Consider the following 22,881-nt stretch of genomic DNA (forward strand, 5'->3'; position numbering starts at 1 on the left):
AGCATAACAGAGTTTACTTTGTCTTGGGCTGTGATTGATGATTGTTTACAAAAAATTTAAAATTGAGTAGATACTATAAAGGCTTAAAGTCTGTTTTTATTTTAAAAATTAAGTCATTGGTTTAAATGATTCACTTGGTATTTTTGTAAGAAGCTATGAAATTAGACGATTTTTTCATATTAGTAAATGATGAATGGGACATGTGGAAAGTGGGATGTTTAACAGCTTTGTCTTTGACACTGGAGTATGTAATAAATATATTATTTACATTTGTAGTAGTATAAAATTTACCACAGTACAGGAGAATAGAAAATACATGTGAAAAAATTACAAAAAGCAAATGTTCTTCTGGAGATTTATGATACATACAGTATGGAATTCTTTTCTTTCCGCTTTACAAATGATAAAATCTGTAATGATATTGGTCAGGTAACATGGCATTTGCTTAATGAGCCTAAATGACTTGTACTTAAATTGCAGGCAACGTCATGTAAATCCATGTGCACTTTTCTTACCGTCTTTACGTTTTGAAACTCTAGAAACCAGAGCTGAACTTGACAAAAACTCCCATAAGAGCAGCTCTTTTGGTTTTATGTAACGTTTTAAGTTCTTGGAATATTAACCAATAGTTTGGACACGCATGTATGGATTACGAGTACTCCTCCTACTGTTGCGAGCTACGGTCGAACTGCCTCTCAGTCTCCTGTTTTCTCTTCCTTGGCGTGCACTTCCAGCTGTAGCCTGACCCAGTGAGTTCTGCATCTGCTGGAACACGCTCTGTCTAGTGACCTCCTTAGCACCACAGGTGAATGTCAATGACACGCCCTCATTGCTCTTCATGACTCTAGAGGTACCATCCGATGTACCGTCAAAACAGCGGCCTAGCGCGATTTCTTTGGCTGTTCGGGGGTCTTGATCAGTCACTGTATAGATGCCATAGTTGTGTCCCAGTGGGTCCAGGGGTGCAAGCATAGTAAACTCATTTGTGTCATTATTGACAGCCAGTGGGAGGTGGTTTACCAAATATTCTTGTAGCATGCTGTTTACACTGTCTCTTTTGCAGCTGCCTTGAGGAATTATCTTTATAAGGGTGCGATCCACACGATCCTGGTCGTAGAGCATCCCGCTGCACTTGAATTCCACACACACGGCAGAAACAGTTGATTGGTCCATGTCACGAATGCTTCTGGTATCACGTATACCATACAGTTGACCGACGGTCTTTGGATGTGTACCTCCCATATTGCGAGAACGAACGTTAAGCTCATGGGCGCTGTTGAGTTTGACTTTAATATAGCAGGCCCTGTATTCCATGGGCTTTGGCCACCAACTCAAGTAGTCTTCTGTCCAGCTCATTGGATCGTCCTCATTGAAAGGCACTGTGTTGTAATCGTAGCGATCTCCTTCAACTCTTGAGAAACGAAAGTGAGCTGCATTGAATGGAGCTTCCTCGCACTCCTTAAGTTTTTCAAATGGGTAGATTGGACCATTGGCTTCTTCAGCTGCGTTCGACCTGGGTTTGGCCACATTGATGCTGAATGCTGTCTTTTTTATTCTGGGATCGTCATGATCTGTACGTCTGTAGTTAAATTTGTTCAGATGAGGTTGTGGAACACCAATGCTGCTTGGATTAAACTTTGGAGATGATGCTACTGCCTCTAGCTCTTCTCCGCCAAGGTTAGCCATGACGTAGGCAGAATACGCATCTGCTTTTTGTTCATCACAGAAGGCTGGAAGGCACGCTCCATTTGTGCCAGTGATGACACTGTCAAATCTACCCCAAGACTGAGGGTTAGTTGAAAACCCTGGCGTGGGCTCCATATTTATTAAAGTCATCACGACCCCTTCAACTTGTTCACTTGGCATAAACCGATCACTACGAAATGCCCGCACCTTTAAGTAACATCTTCTGTTCTCCGGTACATCCAAGTTAAACAGCCGCCTCTCACGGATTTCCATGTTACCTATGAGGAAGGTACGCTCTTCTCTTTTTCCTCTTTGCTTTTTCTCTGCATGGAAGTGTCCCTCTTCTTCCCACAAACCAGTTTCAGGATTAAGGGACCACAGCATCATGGTCTTCAAGTGCTCGGGTACCTTCACTTGTGCTGCGTCGAGACGTATTTTCACCTCTCCAGCGTTGAGTGACTCGCCTCCTTCTTCAGCCCTGAAGTCTACAGAGAACATTCCATAAGTCCTCAAGGGCAGAGTATCACCTTCAGCACTAATGAAGTTGAGATCACTCTGGGCAGCCGCTGCTGTTGATATATCCCTAGGGTCAAGGAATGTCACACTGGCCTTGACATTTCCCATGAACACCTCTCCATTTTCTTTAAAGAATGTGTTGGGTGGGATCTCGATCTCAGCAATGGGGTCCTGGCCCTCTACCTCCCCAAGGACTAGCATATTGGTCTCCCTTGAGCTAATGGTCACAGCCGGCTTTTTCCTCAGTAGCTTGATCTCATGGAACACAGCTCCGCCTTTAGTATTGAATGGTAGTACTTTTGTGGTGTTCACAAACTTCTGCAAGTTGTCCACAAAAGTGAGAACTAGACGTTCTGTGTCTTTTGGAACCTGGATTGAAAACGTTCCTTTGTATCCCGTTCGGCTGACTCTTACGCCATCCATGTAGATGTGTCCAAACCTCATTGGCTCCCCTGTGTCTGCTGAAACAGCACGTCCACGAACAATAGATTTTGTGTCCACACATGTTTTGCAGCCACACTGAGTCACTACCATGATTGGTAAATGATATCCCTGGCATTTAATCTCTTTTTCCTCCATGTTTGAAATTCCACAGCAGTAGGAAACAGAGTCTTTGCATCGGATGCCATTATCTAGCTTCCCAGTACATGTGGATGTAGGGCATCTTCCCACGTCGTAGTAGAAAGAGTTAGTTTCATTTTGAAAACAGTCATGTGGTAGGCGGATCAGGTGGAAATCAGGTGTAGGGTTACATGATGGCTCGTTTTGACCTGAACACAGAAAAAGATTAAGAAACAACAGATGAGAACTAAACCTAAACGTGGATTAATATAAAATGTGCATAGATGCATAAAAGGACAAACCAGTGACTGTGAGGGTGGCTGGTTTGGATTTGATTGCTCCATTCTCATTACTAGCTCTGCAGTAGTATTCTCCCATCTGGTCCAAAGTAAGATTCCTCAAAATCAATGTCTTGTCATACTGATATTGATTCCTGTCCAGCAGAGAACCATCGTGGAACCTGTAGATGGACAGCATTGATTACTGTTGTATTGTCAAATGGCGTAATTTGTTGTTGCCAGGCATTGGGGACATTTGACTGTTTTGAGAAATTTGTTCAAGTCAGCTTGCTTCTTTTACCCTGCCTTTAAATCTGTACCCTGTCATACTTATTATAAGGATTACATTGCATATTAAAGAGGCTCTGTCTTTTCTCATTTACTGTCAGCAAACATCTATTCCTATTTTAAAGGCTTAAGCTTACCATTCATACTTGTCTGGTTCAGGTAAGCCATCAACCTTACAACAGAAAGCAGCAGTTTGACCTTCCTTTCTGGCCTTGTTCTCTGGATTTTTCAGCACATAGAGTTTTTCTGAGGAACACAGTTAGTAATATTGCATTTACTATCATTATTGCAATGCATTATGACGAGACAAAAAAGTATGTTGTTTGCCATTCATTGGGTTATTTCTGTAAAACTTTAATGAATAGATTTGGTGGCTAACCACATCTGTTTTGTAGTTGTAGTTTTTGTATTTTGTCTAGTTTTCTTAACAAATATTGAAAGCATTATTACTTGCTCTCTCCAGCTTCAAATGGAGGACTGAGGTGTATTCAGTGCTTTGCGGCACAGTGACTTTTCGTGGAGTGTGATTCGGCAGTTTGATCATCAAAGTAGTGTTGCCATCAGGGCAGATTCCAGGGATATGAAAATGTCCATTGTGATCGGTAACAGTGAGGAGTCGGGGGCTTGGATCAGTGCTGAGAATGGCAGCTCCGGGCGCAGGGAGGCCACCGGCACTGCGGACTGATCCTAGAACTGTGTGATCTTTACAGGTACAGCCATCACATTCAACATTTACACTGCCCATCACACACTGCAGATCACAGCCTGAAGAAGCAAAGGTGAACAAGACTTGTAATGCAGAATTATAAAAGGAACACGGTGACTGATATCCTTTTTCTGACATACACTATATGGACCAGAAGTATTGGGATGTCCCAATACTATTTTGGAAAAGCCTTTTTCTGTTCTGAAATGATTGTACCATTGTGTACAAGTCATAAATGGGTTTGCGTGTTGAGTGTTTGGCTCAAAGCCTTCAAGTCATTTGTGCTCACTGAAATAGTCAAACCTGTTCATTAGAAAGGGGCGTCCCAATACTTCTGTCCATAAAGTGTATCTGACTAGTTTTTAACAGAATTGTACTTGGCTAGTAAAATATATTCTTTAAGAAAATTCAGATTTGTTACTTGGGCAGGATGGCCCTTCACATGTTCTGCTTTCGGCAGCTGGCCCATTGCATTGCTTAGAATTGCAGGTTCTAGAGCGATGCTGTGTTGCCACCTGATCACAATGAGCCGGGCATGGACTCCAGTCCGACCATTGACCCCATATTGGTTCAACTTCTAATGGCTTATCTGAATGGAAAGAGTTGGATAAATAAATTAAAAATGCAGATAGGTCTTAAAGAACTCATATTACAGTAACTCTGATACATTCAGCTTTTGCATATTTCTATTTATTTTCAAAGAATTAATGTTCGCTTTTTTACTGAATGCACGAACAAACTCTAAGCTTTGAACATTGCAATATGATGCATGGATTTGTGCTTTGAAACATAATGTAGCTTATTATACATTCATTTTCTTACCTCTTGGACAGAGGAAGCGTACAGCATAGTTTGAGCAGTTTCTACCCGCAGGCTGCTCAGCATTAATACACCAGAAGCCAATGGCTGGGTCAGCATGTACTCTTTCTCCGGTGCTGCGAGCTGGCATCCATTCAGTAGTGCGTGCTTCTAGAGCTCGAGGAACCTCACACACACGACCTCGATAATAAAATGCTATGACGTTCAGCTTTTCATAGTCTCCTTTCCCTCCGGGATGATCGACATTAAACCATGTGGTCCACTCAAAGTCATCTGGTCACAGGAAAGGTTTTACATTTTTTGAATACCAATCATTTTCATTTATGCATTTGGCAGACGCTTTTATCCAAAGCAACTTTCATTGCATTGTATTATACATTTGTTTCTGACTGTGTGCAATCCCCTGGGATCGAATCCATGACCTTTGCATTGCTAGTGCCATGCTCTAACCACTGAGCCTATAATAGATAAACCTACCCACATTGGAGTACACAGCTGGGCTTGGCCTCTCTGATATTTTCCTGACGCTTCTTTTTATCCCTAAGGTGAAAACAAATGTTCTTAATCTTTTTCATCTTGGAATCCAAACACAGTTTCTCTGTTTTTCTTGCCATTGTGAAGCCTGTTAAACACTGACAATCATGTCAATGTGTTTGTGGGTTAATCAAAGTTTATTGTTGAACACCGTACTGGTGCCACAGTATTTTTCATGTCTCTGTCAGTGAAATAGCCTATCCCTCTGCTTCCCATATGAAGGAACGGTAATGACAGAATTTTTATTTTTGTGTAAACGTACCTTTTGTCATATCCCAGTTTAACAGTGATTTCTGCAAGTTGTTCTCTAAAACACTTGAGCAATTGCTGATAGGTGGCCTTTCTGACTGCTGGCTTGCAAAACACCCCAGCTTCTGGATATAACGGGACACTAGAACAATGTTACCTTTTCTTCATTAATGGTTTTGCTATTGGGGGGCTGGGTGGGGGGGGCACTGAAGAGTCAAGTTTCTTAAAGCCAGCTGTCAAAATCCTGTGGAAATTATTCCGGCTCTGCCAGATAACTATATTGCATTAGGGGCTAGTATGAAATGTGCTAATTAAATTATGGCATTTTATGTTTTTGTAGTTAAGTGTTTAAAGGGCCGTAGCCGAGCAAACCTTCAGTCGTGCGTGTAATTCCCAACAGAAATAGAAGAAAGGTCCATGTCGAGAGAGAGCCCATCCTGGCTCTTTGTAAATGACTTCTGACCTCTTGAAATGAAGCACCCATACACAGCTCAACACTAAGAATAGTCCAGCCACAGATTCTGTGCCAATCAGAGAAGAAAATAAAGATAAGCAAGCGGTTCGTAAACTGAAATTGACCACAGTGTTTGCATTTGAGTAAATCTTATGGGAAATCCCATAATGCGCCTTTGTTCATCTACTGGCTATTAACTTTTGGCAATCTTACGAGGTAAATAATTTACCAGAGAACATGTGTGTACTTTAAAAACATTAACAACAACCAAATGAGTATTGGAGAGGCTGAAATAATTAATTGAAATCTTGTTAAAGCAGGTACGACAAACTTACTTTTGAGACAAAGTTTTAAGTTTAAGTTTTTTAGTTGCTCTCAAATATCACATCTGTGAGAGTCATCAGTGCGTCAAGGGAATGCACAACTGTTTCTACATCCTGCCAGAAAACCCAGAACTACACAGATTCCATACACACAAAAATGCACCATATTTATTTATTATCACAGTGTCAGATTTTGACAATATAAAATATTTCACAATGCAAATGCACAGTCGATAAGGAGAAAGTGTTTAAATACTATATATATATATATATATATATATATATATATAAAGAGTTTGGTTCCAAAATTAGATTTTTTTCAAAAATCATGTTTTTGTTATTGTTCATTCCAGTTAATATCAATCAAACTGCAGTTGGTTTGTTTTGATTTAAATAATCAAAAAATACATCTAACTAACACAATAAAACACATTAAAAACATGATAACATAATAAATAAATAAGTCATCTCATTTTGGAACCAAACTCTTCATATATATATATACTGTATATACATATACATTAAAGAATATCCAAATTTAAGACACATTAAAAGATAAAAGAATTGAATTGTGAAAGGAAAAACTCATAAATTGGAGGAAACCATTGAAAAGCATTAGCAACTGAATCAAATTTATATCATCTATGAAAAATTATGTCATATATTTATACCAACAAAAAAAAAGAATTTGATATCTTACCAAAGCAACTGTTTGTCTGTGGACAGCTTTTCTATTCCTGTGATGTATTTACAGAGCAGTAGCTAAACACTTGGAGTAAGAAAGACAGAGAGAGAGTGAATGTGCAGTTCAGGTCTTTGTCTGGTACTTATATAGCTCAGCCCTGAGCCACAGGGTCGGCTCTCATTCTCAAGAAACAACAAAATGACTTGACTGCTTAAGTCTGAGTGAGGGGTGTCCTGGAACAACATCCTCAAAGCAATTAAATATAAATAATAATTGATAGATTCCAGTTTCTAGAGTCCTTATAGACTACTTTCAACGTCATTAAAGAAACAGACCTTGTGATTGAAGGCTTTCAGATGTCAATATTCTGTATAACAAATAGACACAGAGATACACGCACACAGATTTTTTACGTAAAGATTTACAGTTGTGTCAGCGGTGTGGTGAGATATTCATTGCTGGGTGTTTCATGTTTCACTTTAGTTCCGCAACATTTACACAGAAAGCTATTTTTCTGAGCCTGCCTTTATCAACAGTTTAGATTACTGATCATAAAGACATCCGTGTATTTAAAACACATGAGACAAATTATTTCTGTGACTCATTCTCAAATGATTTAGCGTGTTCTCTCCCATGTCCTTCTGAATGTGTTGATAAACAATATGAAAGATTTGGTAATGCAACGAGCCAACAACAATACGCCGCGTTGTCCAGTTATGATGTCAGATGCAACAGAACACACCCTATGGTGTGTTATACAGTTTACAACTGTACAAGGTTCTTAAAATCTCAATTATATTCATCTAATTTTACATGCCCTAAGGCGATAAAACACGTAGGAAAACATCTGACTGATACTGTCGTACTGTGTGTAAAGATGGGTCTGAATATAAAAAGGCCAAAGGCCAGTTCAATTCTGTTTTAACAGCAACGTTTAAGCCCACCACAAATAAAACCTCACCTCTTGTTTACTGGACACTGACTTTCACATTTCCTGTGTTAAGGCAATTTGGAGAATGGTGAGGTCATTAGAACAACATACTTCAGTAGCTGTTGGTAGGTATTGTAGTTATTTCAGTAGGACAGTAAAAGAAAATTTTACCCTTTATCTCTTTGGTAATTCTATGGTACTGTATGATTATAATATTTATGCAGGTTGATATTTTCAAAATGCTCCAAGGAACCATATTGGCGTAAACATGGTATTGCCATTGTACCATTTTCAACACCATGATACTTTCCGGTGCTTTTAAGATTCTGATCCCACATCAGCAGCAGTTTAGTAACAGCGGTACACTGTAATCTTCTGTAAAGTATGCTTACAAGGTTCTTTATGAGAAGACCATTTTAAGGTGGACTGCTGCTCTTCAAAGGACCCTTTTTCCTGATAATTGAGCAGGACAGGACCTGTAGGCTGGCACACAAAGAGGAAGTGGAAAGATAAACAAACACAAGTAAACACACAAGGTTTATTTGTTGCATGGCAACAGACATGGACTCAAGGCAAGTATTGGCAGTTGGCACATTACAGAACCTCAACGAAGTACACAAGACAAAAAAATGTAATTAAAACCAAGTTCCTGTAGAGTACATAATGCCTGCTTTATTATTTCTGTCATGGTGCCTAGTAAAGTTGAGCATTGAAATTTTATTTTTGGGGTCTGCCCTAAATACATTTACATGATTTAAAGTTTAAAAAAAAACTGTTTCCATAATGCAGCAATTCTTTGTAGCTCTTGTCTCTTTAAAGCCCTCTTCCAAAACGGTCTGCGAAAATTGGTCAGCCGCCCAGCCCTAGCGTGTTTTGAAAATGCCTCTCCCCTTATCATAACCTCAAATTTGAACTAAATTCTAACAATGGTTAAGGTTTGAACCCAGATCATTTTTGCAAGCACGACTTGAACACGACGTTTCACAGTGTTATGTTGGTATTTTCTAATTGTCCTTTTCATTTCAAATGCATTGTTACAAGGCGGTGTATGGGCGATCACTGCAGTATGGAACAAACCTTTAATAATCTTTTTTAAAAAACTGTAATTTTATGGAATTTTTCACATATTTTTAAAGTGCTGTAAAAATGGTAAATTATAGAAATAAGAAGCAAATTTACCTTGCAAAAGTGTAAAATAACATGAAAAACATCATTTTACTTTTCAAAATAGTTTTTCGCTCTGTACAATGAATGTAGCTGAATCTTTGTCAGCTAACTAGGAGCAGTGAACAGAGGATTTCAAGGGTGAAAAAGTGCTGCAGCTAAAATACTACTACTAAAATACCACAATCATCTTATTATATTTACGGGTTGTGAAACAGAAACATCAGATTATTCTGACAAAGTGGGAATCATACAGTCTTTCAGAAGTAGTGTTTGAGAATAGCCTCCATTGTAATGGGCCCATTTTTGGGCTTGGCTTCAGCAGGAAATGTAATAAATTATATGTTGTAATCACATTAGAATATTGAAATGTGTACGTTACGTTCCCAAAACCTCAAGACTCGAGACACTTTTATCCAAAGTGAACATTTAGAGAGCATTCAACATTTTGTCTAAAGTGGATGATAAACACTCCAAACTAGAAACTAAAGAAAGTTAATATAGCACGTATTCTTTATTTTTTTTTACTGCTATCATGCCATAACTACTCTTGACCATCACTACAGTTAGTGTCTAAACTGAGGATCTGGATCCAAAAAGAACCCGACAGGGTAATGTTGTGGTTCAGGAGAGCGTGCTGGGGGGGATCTTGAGGAAGCTTGATTTAATGACTTCACCAGTGAAAGTATGTAGAGCAGCTTCTGGTAGGGTCATTAAGGGACCTGGATCCAAGGAAAGGGATGTTAACCCTGTTCCTCTTGCCATTCAGAATGATGAAACATTCCATGAATTGGCTAAAAATCTCTGCTTATGATTCACTCTTTGAGGTAAATCGGAGTTAGTTGAGGCGGATCAAGAAAATATGAAACAGATTTTTGAAATTCTCTTGTGAGGTTTTTGTCTGACAGAGAAGCAGGGCTGGTCTTCACATTTGAGTTTTATAGTTTTTATTGCTATGTTAGCTATGATTGTTGTTTAAAATGACATCTTATTTTTAATGAGTTTTTAAGCATAACGCATTGTTCCACTCACCTAGAGTTTCAGAGGGGTATTTCAAAACGATTAATAAATTACAGACAAATAAATATAATAAAGTAGATTGTCTCTTTGCACGAAATTATTTTGTATACTTTCATCTTGTCTTGTAAACATACTCTATACATGTCGCAATAAAAAGTGTTTGAAGAAATTGACATGAAATATTGCATAATGCAATTTATTTTGCAGTTTTTACACAATTTTATGTGAAAATGATAGCATCACATTGTTTTGTGTTTCAAAGCTTTGTTAAATCAACTATTAGAAAAAATTATGAATTTCTAATTAAAATATTTGTACATATAAACAAATAAATAATTTAACTCTGTTAAACAAACAGACAAAAACACTGACCATATATAAATTCTATTGTATGTATTCATTTCATGACAGGAATAAAGTATTTGTGAATCAATGTCGTAATGCTGTGGAACAAGCAAGATGTTGCCAAAGCATTGTGGTTTATAACCCTCCAAATACTTTTCAAATGATGAAACAAAATCTAGCACAAGTGTGCGCACAGAATGAATGTTAGGTCACGAAAGGCGGTCGATGTCCAGGGATCAAACTAGGGCAAACATTTAGATAAACAGCCATATGAACATATTTTAAAGGATATGTTGAACATTTTCACATATGTACATCTTTCAGCAGTGTTGACTGCAGCTGCCTGGCAGCAATAAAACACAAAGACATGCAGAACCGTCCATGAGATTAAAAACATGTGGCAGACCTGCAAGATGAATGAGATGTGCTTGCACCACACTGGAAAGAAAAAGTCTTCCATCTCTCTCTCTAACAGTCATTGGTACAGTCTGCCTTAGTCGCTCTCCCTTAAAGAAACCCTTCAAAGGGGTGTTTTTACATAAGGGGATAAAGTTATACAACAATATAACTCTCGGAGAGAGTCAAAGAGTGCCTTTAAAAACCAATGACCTACTCTTTTATTTGCGTCATATCCTACTGCGCAGTGCAGATTTTACAATATGCTCATTTTGAACATAGCAACAGCTGTGAATCTGACTCAAATTGTCTTGGGAGTAGTACACTCAAATGTTTGTGCAGATATCTTATTTAAACAGCAATTTTTAATACAGCCAAAAGTTTTTAAAACGTCCCTCAGATTCTTATAGCGAACAATTAGAACAACTGAAATAACATACAAAAGGGCCCGTATGTGTTTTTCCGTATGTTTCACACTAATAGAATTGAAGCTGTGTTTAAAAGACCATGTCATAACTGTACTTTACCTTACGTGCTCTTTCCAGAAAACACCATTAACTTACTTGAAAAGTTCTCCATAATTAGAGACCATTAACGTGTTTCAAAGAAAACCATCAATAGAAGGTTTGAAAAATAAACAATCTGATTGTTTTTTCATTTTTAAGTGCAGTAATCAGATGCAATTAGGGGACTATTTTAGCATGATTTGCAAATGTAACATTTAAGTCCTGTTCATGGTTTGAGGGCATTAATAGTTCGAGAATGTATTTTATGTTGCTGGTTTGTGTTGTCAGAGCACTGTTCTCACACAAATCTGCCCACATCCCGTGAATTTGAGAATCATTCTGCACTTTCAAATCTTTCTTGAGACACAACAGTGAGAGTTTGTGAAATATTGTGTTAATAAAGCTGAATTTCTAAAAGAAAGGGAATGAGATAGCAGGGACACAGATATATAGAAAGGGGTGGCAGGAATGGCAACCATTGAACCACTCAAGATGTCGCTGTTACAATCTCCTTTTGAAAGCTTTTTTACAAACAGATTACATCACTGTCTGGGACCTCCTGGCCAGCCTCCCGTTCTCTCTTCCTGTGTTCAGCGCCTTATCAAAACTTGAACGAGGCGAAAACCTGGGAAAACTCTTATTCTGGAGGGAGAGGCATATGAAATGAGGAAAGAAAGAAAGCTTCTGTTTCTTATTTTCGTTATTAAACGCTTCTGAACTCACATTCAGGTGCTATTAGAGGCTGGCTGACCAAATATAACCGGAGGCGCTTTTGCTACCCTCATTCTACCCTACTTGTGTAAACTGACATCATTTTCATTAATCGTTTTAGTAAAGTGATTACTACAACATGTTTTAGGTATATAATTCCTAATTCCTGATTAATTTCTCTGCTGTTTGCTCTTTTCCACCTCAACTCAATAGATGTCACTGGGATTTTAACACGCCAATAATGTCCTAACTGAGATTATACAGCTCACATGGTCTGTCAATATGACTTGATTTAAAACAGTAAACCTAGAAATGCTGCAGTCAGTCACATGTTATAAAAGTGGATATGGCTGTACACATACTGTAATGATCAGCAGTCATTTAATTACATGTCATTATTTTGTGACAGTTTATAATTACACATTGTTTAATCATTTCATTTCATTTCATTTCATTTAGTTTCATTTAGTTATATAGTTTATATTACTAAAGTATAGTATAGTTTAATTATTGTTTAGGTAAATAAATTATGTGTTTCTTTAAAGTTGCTTTGAATTGGAACATTGGTCAACCACTGTTGTTTTAAATGTTGTTCTACAAAATTAAATATGCCTCTTAAATTCACAAAGAATGTTTTCATACTGTTTCCAGACATTTTAATGCTCTGTGTAACCGGGGATAAAGGTAAGTATTGGAGCGCTGTAAAGTACTTTACATTAAGGTCCCCCGACTCCCCCCTCTTCTTACATGTATAAATGGACACCAGCATACCCCCACAAACTGACGTGCAATTGCATACAGAAACCTGAAAAAGCCATCAGAGGCACAGAAATCCCAAGGCCTTCCTCCTCCAGAGCAGACACACACTATATGCATTAAAACATGCCTCCTTCCTAGCTCCGGAAAGGATTTCCAAGAACAAAGCAAACCACAAATGTCAGCATTGAGCCAATAGTGTAACATGAATGATCCAAACATTTTCCATGTTTTCGACTGTTTTTCTCTTTCATTGATGTATTATATTTTATGCATGGACGATGATTTCTGGAAAGTATTTGTTCTTGTATCGTGTGGTAGCCCACTAAGCGGTTGTGAAAGGATTTCCACAGTATGACTCTGTACTGCGAGCTGCACTGTCCAGCTGTCCGGTACTTCTAAGTCCCTGTAGCTGATGGCTAAAACACAATGAGCACATCACAGGGCACCACCTGACAGGTTCATTGATCATTGTCTGAGACTTCCACCCATCCCATGGAGTATTTCTATCTGGATAAATATACTGAAACATCCAGGCTTGATGTATTGCAAGCCATGTAATAAGAGTTATATAGAGCCTGATGCCCACAACCCATCTAACGGTGCCAAAATCCATTTGTTTGTATATAGTGCCACTTCATGTCAAACAGCATGAGAAAGTATTCAATGATAATAATAATAACAACAACAACAATAATGATGATACTATTAATATTAATACTGTAGCAGTATGTGCTATGTAATTATAATAAATTGTTTTTTTTTCCTGCAGCAAAAAGTGAAGTAAAAAAAGTATTTGCCAATTATAAATAAAAAAATCGATCAATCAATGAAATAAAAAGAGGATTTTTGTTAAAAAATCTAATGTTTGACTACATTCCAAACAACAGAGTTGTTATAGTTTTGTAGTTCTATTAATATTTTAAATTAGCTTTTATTTTTAGATTTTTGTTGTTGTCATTTTATAATTTATTTATTTTTTATGTTGCTATATAAGATTAATTCATTTTTGTTTTATATTCATTTTTTGTTTATTATTATTGTTATTATTATAATTTTCGTGCTTTAAACTTTACTACTTAGGAAATGTTAACTAAAATGTTTCTTTAGTTAACATTTCCTATATTTTTTAGTTCAACATTTTATTTGATTTCAATGAACAGAAACATTTCCAAAGATTTAATTTTGTAAACTAAAATAACCTTGGTTCCAAATGCACACATAAGAAAAGAATAAATATAAAGTCACAAAGAAATAAACATAAAAGTGCCTAAAGGAGCTAAATGACATATAGAGATCAGAGGTCAAATGAAAGAGCATTGCTCTGTTTAAGGAACCTTTCAGAACTTCAGCAACACTGACAATTATCTGATGCTGTTAGTGGCACAGAAATTTCCTTTAACTCATCAGAAATGACCAAGAAGCTGACACGTTTACACAGATTAACTGAGCTACTTCCACTACTACCCATCATTCATTATTATTCTCATCAGATGTCATTGCCATTCTGCAAAATATCAAATCTGCCATTCTTAGACTCACCACTGGGCAGCAGGCATTGTCAGGGAGGGTTTAAAGGCTGTCCAGGGTGCTATAGGGCATCTTGTGTACCTGAAAAAATTGACAAATGCCTTCTTAGAGGAAACCCATCAATCAAACAAAAATGATTTCCCCCCACACACATCTGTACAGTGATCTAAAAAACAACTGACACGTGTACTGGAAAAATACCACATTTCCCATTGAAAGCAAATGAGCACATCAGCGGTGACAACGTTGCGTTAAAATGTAATAGGTTTTGAAAAAGGGCTGTTCGAGATTTAAAGGTCAAGAAAAAAAGCTGAGGGGAAAAGCTAGCGATGCATTTCAATATATGAGATCCTTAGACATTTAAACATTACAGCTAAATACCAGGTCTAATTAAAAAAGGCATGATTAATGCTCCTCCCATAAATAAGCACATAATGTGTGACCATAAAAGAAATACTGATTCCAGACAGCGTTCAAGTTATTTGCTTTATCATGTCCATGCTTGTTTTTAGGCTTGGTACCATGTTCTCAAGAAATAATGAGGCTAATTTACGAATGTGAGCCCCAGTATATGATGAAACCGCTGTAAATTATGCATCCCTGTTTTAGGCAGAAAGGTAGAAAAGGACAATCAATGGAAAATGGGCAATTTGCTTTCCATTTAAACCTCTAAATGTCTCATTCCCACTTTGTGAAATGACCCAATTAAAGCTTATCCTGCAGCTTTGTCTCTCTGACACACTCTCGTTTGTTCTCCAGACTATCATATTGATACTCGTGTTGTGCCCTTCACTGTGAATGTTGCACATTAAAACAGGCATTTGGTCTTTCTACCTAATTAGCACGTCATCAGCATGAACAAACTTATCATATCCGGCATTTAAAAAAAATTTTTTTTTACATACGAGTCCTAAAACGATTGTCAACTCAGAAAGTATAGTAAACCAATAGGATTTTTAAAAGTCGAGCTTTTACATTTTCTACAGAATAAAAAGTTCTTAACTTAAATATTTTAGTTCATGTGACTTAAAAATATCATTTATCCTTTGAAAGACATTAAATTCAGAGAATTTAACAGAAATTACCGTTTTAAATATAACCGCTACGCGTCGCACAGCCTAAGCACAAGCGCCACTCTTCTAAATAATGGTAACCACAAAACTAAAAAAATGAACTGAAACTGAAAAACACATAACAGATAAAAAAAACCCGATGCAGTTTCACGCAAAGCATGCTGGAAATTGGAAATCCTCTGCCCATTTTCTTACAATTGTAGTATAACAAAACAATTTTTATGTCTTACATGACCTCATTTAAATAAAATGGACAAAGTGCAAAATTCCCTTTTAAGTGAATGTTTGTGTGATTTTTGTTCAATCTACACTAGGAAAGCAACAGGAGTCCACAGATGTACAGACATTAAGTACTGCATTCCAAACCTATCATGATACAAAGATTTTGAAAATGATAATTTATATGGTCCATTGTTTATATAGCATTATATTAAAAAAGATCATATGGTGGATTTTACAACCTCATTCAGTTGATGGGATCTCTATGCAGCTCTGCATATTTTGGATTACAATAAGAGAAAGAAATTAGACAAATATGTTTTTGTGTTTGCATTTACATGAGAAAGCAGGCCGCTCTATGCTTAAGATTCATGAATAAAACCGCAGAGGCTCATTTAGTTGAATGTGTCATTATCTCTTTTCTTTATGACTTGCGTGGGTAGAACAGCAGAGCATGATAAAGTAAAGTGTATGTGGGACGTGATTGTGTGTGTGTGCTTAAGTAGCGTCATTAGAATATCAACTTATAACACCTGCTACTCACCAAGCAAACCTACCTGTGGGTAAATATAGTCCAAGGCTTTGCCCTATTTTAAATACCAGCAGCATATAAAATTAATGATATTCGCTTCACACGCATTTACTTAACACACACAATTTTTAACAGAAATACTGCTCCAGAATCAATCTTCTGCTAAAAGCAGCTTGGCATCCATCCTGTGATGAACGCAGTGACTTACAAATAAGTGAAGCTTTCTGGGTGTAGGGACTGATTGCTTAAAAGGTGAGTGGCTGATGCAGTTGATTTGCCCGATTGTGCAAGCTTTTAATGATGGTGTAGTGAGTTGTGTAGTCTGTCTATGATAATGAAAGTAGAAAAACATCATGAAGAGATTGAGTGGGAAATTGTATGAAAGTAATGAGGGCCAGCATGTGTGTCTGAAAACATATGTGAAAGGGTCAGACAGTGTGTGCAGAGATGTGGATACCTGCTAGGGGAGCTCCCTCTATAGAGGTCAGCGGGTAAAAACTGAAGGGAAAGAGAGCCATGTAGACCAGAGCAGAGCCTGCCGTATGGCTCAAAAGGCTCAAAAGATGAAGATGGAGTCTCTAGAGAGAAGAGAGCCTTTTGTTGTTAATTGGTTAAAAGAACAGATACTCTTCCAAATGGCAGGTCAATGACTGCAATATACTGTACATAAAACACATCAGCTCTAAACTTGATACAGATTTAATTCTGTTTGACAATAGATGAATTAAAAAAGACACCCCTCAATCCCCCAAAGAAGCAGAAATCATTCTTTAAAATGAACCAAAAACACAAGATCATTTGCGGATTGGCCATCCCTATAGCTGATTCCAGACAGCTATAGGGAGCTAATGGGCAAAAGAGGGGTTGTTTGTTTTGGTTTGTTTGTTGGTGTTGAATTGTCATTATTTACAGTATTAAATTATTTAACATATAATTGAGTTAAAGATAAAATCTTGAATCTCCCCCCAGATTCATCCTTGTGTTTCTGAAGTATTCGTGACTGCAAAGGCCATAGTAGTGTTTATTTTAATCCTTTTTTTGCTATTTTAAGTCATCCAATTCTGACGCTTTCACACTAAAACTTAGGCTCCTAAAATGTTTTTGTGGTCTGTGGTCCTGGAACAAGACTCAAGACACACGTAGAATGTTTTATTAAACGTACACATTTGCTGTGAGAGTGATAAAGCTGTTCCTCTCAGTTTCTCATTTCCCCTGTCATAATCTCTGACAGAACAGCATGAACAGCTGCTGCGTTTCTCTTTCTTTGTAAAAGCAAATTACAGGTGCTGTCAAAACTGATAAAGTAAAAAGGTTTCACATGTACCCACTGTGCATGTTTTTTGTAAGACAGATACATTCTCACAGCATGAAAAATAACCCATATATGTTCCTGCACATTTGCATACATATAAGCAAAGAAATGCAGACATGAGTGCATATGGAGCAGAGCATAGGCTATAGTATGTTTTTTGAATTGTCTTCATGTTCGGTTGAAGCTGGAGACAAAATGTCTTTTTATATGCAATCCAAATTGATTTCAATCAGCCCAGTTCCAACAGGAGCCCAGTAATGAGATTACTTTCTTAAGACTTTTATTTGGTCCCCTTTAGTTCCTTAAGCAGACCTGACACATAGGTCTGATTGAATAACTCCTCTGACCTGCTCTGACTCTATCCTTTGCCCTCTGAGAGAATCATTCAACAAACACACCAGTATTCATCTTCTTCACTCACAGCACATTTACTGTCTTCTTATCTAATCCCCCTCACGCCCATTTTTCTCTACCCATCTATGCCTCTGTGTTTTCATATACAATTTCATATAGTGGGATTTTATGATTCAATGACTCCGGTGACCGCACAATCATTACACCATCACTGAAATGAAGACATAATTAATATATGCCACTGCCCTCCATTTAGTCAACTGTTGCTTTCTGGTTTTCTAATTGATCACAATGCCTTTTCGGTAAGTACAGGTTCAGAGGCCAGAGCTGGGTTGGTCAATACAAAGCCTTGGTGTCGCAGGCTAATTTATGTCACAACAGGGTTATACTCCCTAAACAATTGCAATTGCTCAGTAATGATCAATTAATGGATGGATTTTCTATGAAGACACAGGCACGCCTGCTGTCATGAACACTAATGATATGACCTTTGCTGTTTCTGACAAGGCTGAAGGTCTTAAAGGTCCAGTGTGTACATTTTTGGAAGATCTATTGACAGAAATGCAATATAATATACTATGTCTTCAGAGGTGTATAAAGACCTTACATAATGAAGTGTTTTTTTTTCTTACCTTAGAATGAGCTATTTCTATCTACATACACCACGGGTCCCCTTGAAGCCATAAACAGACAAACTGCTCGTGTTTGGTAAATACGTTATCTCATTCGGGAAAGAAGCGAAAACATAACAACATCTTAATCCTCTCTCAGCCTCGGTGCTTCAAAAGGGAGGGGTGGAGTGAACGGTTGGTTGCAATTCACAACCTCACCACTAGATGCCTCCCCCACGACTTGGCCTAAAGGTTAGAGAGTCGGACTCGTGAAACAGAAGGTTGCCGGTTCGATCCTCAGGGCTGGCGGGTAACGACCGAGGTGTCCTTGAGCAAGGCACCTTACCCCCACTTGCTCCCCGGGCGCTGCAGTGATAGCTGCCCACTGCTCCGGGTGTTCGTGTGGTCACCACTTGCTGTGCGTGTGTTCACTACTCTCTGGATGGGTTAAATGCAGAGGTCACATTTCGGGTATGGGTCACCATATCTGACTAATAGGTCACTTCACTTCGCTAAACATTACACAATGGTCCTTTAAGTGCACAAAACTGTCAATATGTAAATTAAGATTCTTATGGAAACAATACAAAAACAATAACACAATACATGAATATGCCAAAACTAAAGATATTCGTGTAGTTTGTTTTTAATAGTATCTTGTTACACTGTAAAAACAGTAATTTTAGAGAAGTTTAGTGTTTTATTTTATAAACTGTAAAATAAAATGAAAAACAAAAATGGTTTTACTACGTTTTTTTCTGGTGCCCCGGCTGCCTGAAAATTACCATTTTTACAGTGTAGCTACTTTCTGTAAACAGATTAAACATTGCAATGATGCTTTTTTAAATGTTGTTATTTACACTATTAGTGAAAAGATCACGGGTATACAAAAGGCACTCTGCGTGTTTCTAATCTAATAAGATTAAATTCAAAGAATCAGGTTTCTCTCTCTCGTGAGATGTTTGTGTGGTACGATATGAAGCCATCAGGAGAAAAAATGCTTTGTTTCTCTGAGGATGTACACTGTCCAGCTCTTTGATTTACGGGAAAATCGTTCACAATAGAAGGTAGAAGGTGAATTGATTGGAGGAGTGTCTTATTCCTCTGTGAGGTATGTGATGAAAGACACGAGGAAGACAGGCGACAGAGTCCGCTGGGCAAAATAACATTGATTCGTCATTTAGAGAGCAGGTAGGGTGGACGGGGGGAAGGGGGACTGTATGTAGCTAATCTAACCATGAAAAACATGAACATTTTGTCACACCTCCCTCTGCGTCTGTAATTTTCTTCCAACTATCTCCTCACTGCTCGGTGCTAGTCATTTCCAATTAGCATGGCGAATGCTTGTGACGTTCCAGAAGCATGTTATTAAATCCATTGAGTTTTGGATTATAGGAAGGAAATGAGATTTCACACTCCCTCCATGTAATTTTTATAGCAAATATATTGCTTTTCAATGTTTAATTAATTGCTGTTGGTTTTAAATAGGCATGTTAGACTGTCAAGCAATCAGCAGGCAGTTTGGGGTGTTATTTCAGAAAATGTACAGTTCATATTCAGTGCAAGATGGATTCCTGGCAGAGTTTGATGTGCCAGTTCATCAATAAATAAGTAGACTTAGGGCTAGACTAAGTGTGGATGTGAGAAAAACGACTTTGAAATGGTTTTTATTTACTCCTGGGCTTTTCAAAGTTACTGTTAAGAAAACCCCTTTTTCTGAAAAAAAGGTCTAATTGTCTAATCCCCATGATAAAGGAGGTCTCGAATATCCCAAATATATCAGTAACTCATTTTTGACGAAAAACAAGGTTATGTTAAAGTTGGCTTACACTTTACAGTAAGATTGTATTTGCATTTAGGTATTTAGCAGACGTTTTTATCTAAAGCGACTTGCAGAGAAGATAAGGAAACAATAAAGTGATTTGTCAACAGGAGGCAATAAGTGCTTATACCAAGATATTAGTTTTTACAAAGCCGGAACAACACCTATTGAGAGAAAGAGTGTTTAGAGAAGTCAACATTTACCAGTCAAGTATGCACGAAAAAATATATGTTTTAAGCTGTTTCTTGAATGATGAGAAAATTTTGTTATTTGTTAACATTAGCAAATGCATTAACTAACATGAACTGACAATGAGCAATATACAGTAGCTTTGTTAATGTTAATGTCAATGCAATTATTCATGTTAGTTCATGTTAGCTAACTTACAGCGTTTGATTTTTTTAAATGTATTGGTAAATGCTCAAATGAACATGAACTAAGAATAATAAATACTGCAGAAGTATTTTTCATTGTTAGTTTATGTTAGCTAATGCATTTACTAATTTTAAAGGACCATTGTGTAATTTTTTAGCGGCATCTAGGGATGAGTTTGTGAATTGCAACCAACCACTCCCTTTCGAAGCACTACGGAGGCCTTAAGATGTCGTCATGTTTTCGCTTCTTTCCCAAATGAGATAACGTATTTACCAAACGCGTTCTGTAGAGCAGTTCATTTGTTTAGGGCTACTGTAGAAGCAACATGGCAACAACATTTCATGCAAGGGGACCCGCACTGTATGTAGGTAGAAATAGCTCATTCTAAGATAATAAAAACACAAAGTTTCATTGTGTAATTATACACCTTGGAACACATAGTATATTATATTGCATTTCTGTCAATAGATCCCCCCAAAATAACCTTTAACAAATACAGCCTTATTGTAAAGTGTTACCAAATGTTGCGCTAACCTTAAATATTTCTTTGGAGTCGGATGTTATATGCAAAATGTTTTTGTTTTTTTTCATTTATTTGCACAAATATTAAGAGCCATGTTTTCAGCCATCACACTTGTTTACTGCCTAGTTCATCAAGTCTGCACCAAACAACTTGATGGGATATGTCAGAGCATCAGCTTTAAAGAGGAAAAAAGTGACAGCTCATCGATTGGAGCAGAGAAACAGGCAATAACAGTCTCAAGCACATATACTTACATAGATATACAGCACAATAAATCAATGTATAATGAACGTTATCTGTAATAATAAACTGAAGTGATTGTGAAAAGACCAGTTTAGATCAGGTTGAATTGTGCAGGTGTGTGCAAATGATTACTGTACATGTCAGAGATTTGTTTGTGTTTGTGGCTGCCTATGCATTACTCTGCCAGGAGAAAATATAGAACCTGGTCTTGTTAAATGTTTTCTGCAAATGAACTCTGAAAGCCCAGTTTTCATCTGCTGTATGCATGTCGGGGATGATTTTATTACAGAGGTGAGAAATGGTTGTGTGTGTTTCGATTTTAATAGGTCTCTTAAAATGGCTTCCTTTTTTCGGTCAACAGCTGCCTGCATCTTTTCCCCCCAAACATACAGCCCTCCACAATCACACAACACACCACTCTGCACAAGGACAAAGCAAAGATATGTCCATTGCTTGTAAAGGCGTATAACACACATACACACGTGGTGGAAAATCCTCTCTTGCCCTTTCATTAAATCTCATGGTGAGGCAGAGCAAATCGGCCAAGGATGAGCTGTTTGAGCATGCAATCCAGCACAAGGACAATGTCACACACACAAATTTCTCCCCAGGGTGGTGATAGATTAGCAGCTTATTGATCTACAGGGAGGGCTGAATCTAGAAGGCACATATATGCCTAACATATTTGACACAATATAACCATACGCAGGGGAGCTTATGAGCACACAATAAAATGTAGTGTCAGGTTATCAAATCAATAAGCTATGACAGGCTGAATGTTGCAGTGATTTTGCCATGGGTAAAGGATGTCATCAGGTGTGATATGATGTGTTGGTGAACACACCAAGGATAAAATGCATGTACTGTATTATAAAGATTCATGTGAGTGTATGGGGAGAGAAGAGAAGAGAAGAGAAGAGAAGAGAAGAGAAGAGAAGAGAAGAGAAGAGAAGAGAAGAGAAGAGAAGAGAAGAGAAAAGAGAAAAGTGACTGCTGGCATGAATGGTGCTGACAGGTTTCCAGTGTAGCCTGCGGCTCCTCTGCATGTCTTAACCAACCAAACAGCAAGTAGCTCAAACCCACCCTGGACACAGTGGCTGAATCTGAGCAGAGAGGAAAGAAGTTGTAAATGACAAACTAGCAGAAATGTTCGCATGACCTGAATATGGCATGCATGAATATGCATGGCCTTTGCGTAACCTGAATATGACGTGTTGGAAAAAATATACATAAATGCAGAAGACATAAGCCTAGCTGCATGCAATAATCCTTTGATACTATAGACACTATAACCACCATACCATTAGAAGCACCATGACCAAGTGGTCAGATTTTCTTAAGGCAATAGAAAGGAAAGAT

General features: G+C 37.7%; 1 protein-coding gene across 1 annotated transcript; it reads right to left on the bottom strand.

Moving 5' to 3' along the window:
- Nucleotides 1-114: 114 nt before the first annotated feature.
- cilp (cartilage intermediate layer protein, nucleotide pyrophosphohydrolase) lies at nt 115-18,689 on the bottom strand. Its single transcript, XM_057354844.1, has 12 exons — nt 18,581-18,689; nt 16,740-16,860; nt 14,471-14,539; nt 7,115-8,513; nt 6,010-6,158; nt 5,332-5,394; nt 4,858-5,127; nt 4,457-4,624; nt 3,780-4,094; nt 3,467-3,575; nt 3,066-3,223; nt 115-2,972 (listed from the first exon to the last, which is right to left on the bottom strand). The coding sequence occupies exons 5-12, from the start codon at nt 6,119-6,121 to the stop codon at nt 619-621; spliced, it is 3,549 nt and encodes a 1,182-aa protein (XP_057210827.1). The 5' UTR covers nt 6,122-6,158; nt 7,115-8,513; nt 14,471-14,539; nt 16,740-16,860; nt 18,581-18,689; the 3' UTR covers nt 115-618.
- Between the last annotated feature and the right edge of the window lie 4,192 nt (nt 18,690-22,881).

The sequence above is a fragment of the Triplophysa rosa genome, linkage group LG1, assembly GCF_024868665.1.
Source record: "Triplophysa rosa linkage group LG1, Trosa_1v2, whole genome shotgun sequence".
Taxonomy (NCBI): Eukaryota; Metazoa; Chordata; class Actinopteri; order Cypriniformes; family Nemacheilidae; genus Triplophysa; species Triplophysa rosa.

Coding starts and splice junctions, on each gene's coding strand:
- cilp (XM_057354844.1), bottom strand. CDS start 6,121: ATGGGTGCTTCATTTCAAGAGGTCAGAAGTCATTTACAAAGAGCCAGG. Junction 5,128..5,331: donor AGCTGTGTACTCCAATGTGG/GTAGGTTTATCT, acceptor TCCTGTGACCAG/ATGACTTTGAGTGGACCACA. Junction 4,625..4,857: donor ACGCTTCCTCTGTCCAAGAG/GTAAGAAAATGA, acceptor CTTTCCATTCAG/ATAAGCCATTAGAAGTTGAA.